The sequence below is a fragment of the Cottoperca gobio genome, chromosome 7, assembly GCF_900634415.1.
Source record: "Cottoperca gobio chromosome 7, fCotGob3.1, whole genome shotgun sequence".
Taxonomy (NCBI): Eukaryota; Metazoa; Chordata; class Actinopteri; order Perciformes; family Bovichtidae; genus Cottoperca; species Cottoperca gobio.
This window is the reverse complement of record NC_041361.1, coordinates 8,158,895-8,161,960: the sequence shown is the minus strand read 5'-3', so window position 1 is coordinate 8,161,960 and position 3,066 is coordinate 8,158,895. Positions and strand designations below refer to the sequence as shown.

Sequence of the window (3,066 nt, the reverse complement as noted above, 5' to 3'; positions counted from 1 at the left end):
CTGCAGTCGGTCTGTGCACCCCCCTCACCTCTTTAGCATGTGTTCTCCGTGTATGCCTCTATGTGTGTGCTGACAGCCTGGCAGGTGTGTGCAGGTGTTCCCCCTATCACTCAACATCACACAAACCTGTCCCCGCTTCTCCCAACACACACACACACATACACACACAGCTCTATCTTCTCATTCAGAAACTGTCATGTCTGTCCTGATGAACTCATTTAGAGTTGTGAGTTAATATGATACCCGATGAAACACTAATTAATGTTATAACACACAAGTAGGTGCACAGCAGGGTTATTTATTTTTTTAAACAAAGCTTTTATTTACATTTGGCAGAAAAAAGGCACAGTTTTTCCATTTGAAATGCATGTTCAACAAAATAGTTAATAAAAACTGTGGGTCAAAACATTCCCAAAAAACATCAAAATTAAAAGAAAATGTCAATAAATGACAATATGGTGTTTTTTGGTCAAGTTTAAGTGGTCCTTTCACATGGAAAGTGTTTGTGGCGTGAGGAGGGCAAGCGGAGGGTCACCTGTCGTCGAGGTCACAGCTAACACTTCTCTCAGCACCCTGCCTCCACAGTACACCATACACAGACAGCTGTCTCAACACACACACTTGCTCATATACACACACACATGCCATGTATGTATAGTATGGTGAGGAATGACATCCCCACATACACAAACACACCCTAGCAGCTGCAACATGGCCAGAGTCCCGGACCGGCCGGCACCGACGGAGTTTCCTGGGAATTAACTGCATGTCCAGCTGCCCTCAAATCACACACATATACACACAGTTGACAGGACGCAGCAATGCTGTGCTGAGAATAACAACATGACATAAAAAAATCTACCTAGTGTCCTGGAAAAGGCACTTAAGAAGTAATTTTATAAAAGCAACAGAACTCAATGTTTCTGTCCCGTCATGGCTTTGAAGTCCGCTGTCCTCCAGGCATATTAGCGCTAATCAAGGGGGAACCGAACCAGCTTCAACTGGGAACAGTTCAGAGTCTATGAGGCGGGACAGCACCCAGAGGCGGTGTGTTTGTGCAGCAAGGACATGCGACTGAAGGTCCTTGAGCAGGAGCCACACTGGTACTTCTTCACCTCGGAGTGGGTCTGTAGGTGGGCACGCAGGTTGGAGCGATCAGCAAAGGCCCGGTTACAGTGTTGACAAGCAAAGGGGCGCTCACCTGGTAAAAAGACAAGACTGTTAGCATCAGGAATAAACTTGATTGTAAGGCCAAAAGGTCTGTCCTGTGGTCATTGTTTTTCAAATGATCAACAGATAACCAACAAAAGAGCAGGAACACTACCCTAACTTACTTAATGCAGATTTTCCTTTTTTCATGCGCAACCATTGTGAGGCAGAGATTAGATTGTGCCATGCTAAGCAATAACATTTGCTCACACGTCAGGAGACATCAATGAATATCAATGAGCACAAGGTGCAACCAGCTGACAAGCCAACAGAGCTTGCAAATCAATGGGATTACTCTGATCTACTGATGTGAAAAGTTGATTTTGATGCATACCTGTGTGTGTGCGAATGTGTCCTCTGAGCAGCCACGGTCTGGAGAAGGCCTTGCCACATGTGGGGCACACACAGGGCAGTGTGTGTGAGCGAATGTGCATTTTCAGGGCTCCCAGGCTGGTGTACTCCTTGGGGCAGTGTTTGCAGTGGAAGGCTGGGCGTGCAGAGACTTCACTGGGCAGAGAAGGTGTCTGCTGCTGTGGAGCACAGTGAGACGTCTGATGATGGGACAGTGCTGAGAGGGTGGTGTAACTTTTACTGCAGTGCAGGCAGTGGAAGATGTGCTGCATGATATCCGGGCTAGGAGGGTCTGAAGTACGCCCGCCATCCTCCTCCTCCTCGCTGCTGCTGCTGCTGTTGCTGCTGCTGCTGCTGCTGGAGGGAGAGCTGCTGAGGTCCAGCGGGCCAAGCGGTGAAGTGGATGGAGACACAGTGGTGATGGGGGAGAGAGGAGCAGGCAGGGTGTCCATGCTACTGAAGAAGGGCTTGGTGGGATAGCATGTCAGGGCAGAGCTGTTGTTCTGCGTTGGGAGTTCAGCCCGTGGAAAGCTTTCTGGGATAAAAGCTGGCAACACAGAGAAAAGGAAGTCAGGTGGGTTGTAATGGACCGATAATCTAATAAAGCACTAAACTTGTTTTCATTCTTGGGTGTCTTGTTACGGCCTGCTTTCAATTTAACCCAGATCCATCTAGCATTTCCATTAGAACCACCAGAAACCATTGTTTTGCCCCCAGGAAGCTACATAATAAATATAAATATCCATCTTATCTGCCACATGAGTCTGTTCTGCCTCTGAAGTTAACTTGATTGAGCTCCCTTTTCGTGACTGACTGACTGACTGTGATTCACTCAACATGTCAAATATAATCACAGATCAAATCCAGTCAATCCGTGAGTAAAAAAATAACTTACCAGTTTGGCTCTCCAGTTGGCTTTCCCTGTAGTATGGCTTCTTGTTGGAAAAATACTTCTTGACAAGAAATGACCGAGGCATGTTGAGGTCTGGCTTCACCGATTAATTAAAAAAACAAAAAAATCCCACGGCAGTGTGCTCAGATCCAATGATCTCTTCTTTAGACAGCTGCAGATTCCAGTCGGACAGAGAGATCGACAAGACCACTACCAGGGTTGGACGTAGTTTGTTGTTGAGGGATCGCTAAGTTGCCTCCTCATATAGTAAGTAGAGGGGAGAAGCAGAGGGGAGAAGCAGCGGGGTGGTGGGCAGGTCTCCGCCCAAAGACACACCCCGTGTGTGTGAGGGCGCTCACCACAGGTGCCCAATGTGCCAAAAGCTGTAGCAAAGCGCCAATCTAATTGTGCATTTCACAGCTCTAAAGGCTCATTCTTTACCTACAGACTTCCACCTATTGTCATTAAATGTGAATAGTTGACTGTGCAATTCTAAGAAAAGTTCGCCCAAAATGTTTTTTCGTAGACTAAGCTACTTGCTCGATGTTAAATGTGCACGATAATGCTTTTCAATATAGTAAAGAAAAAGACATCAAGCACGCAAAACAGATAAG

The 3,066-nt window shown here is 46.6% G+C and overlaps 1 protein-coding gene across 1 annotated transcript; it reads right to left on the bottom strand.

Annotated features, from left to right (window-relative positions):
• Window positions 1-278: 278 nt before the first annotated feature.
• Window positions 279-2,787, bottom strand: snai1b (snail family zinc finger 1b). The gene is made up of 3 exons (XM_029436182.1): window positions 2,456-2,787; window positions 1,544-2,107; window positions 279-1,201 (listed from the first exon to the last, which is right to left on the bottom strand). The coding sequence occupies exons 1-3, from the start codon at window positions 2,535-2,537 to the stop codon at window positions 1,020-1,022; spliced, it is 828 nt and encodes a 275-aa protein (XP_029292042.1). The 5' UTR covers window positions 2,538-2,787; the 3' UTR covers window positions 279-1,019.
• Between the last annotated feature and the right edge of the window lie 279 nt (window positions 2,788-3,066).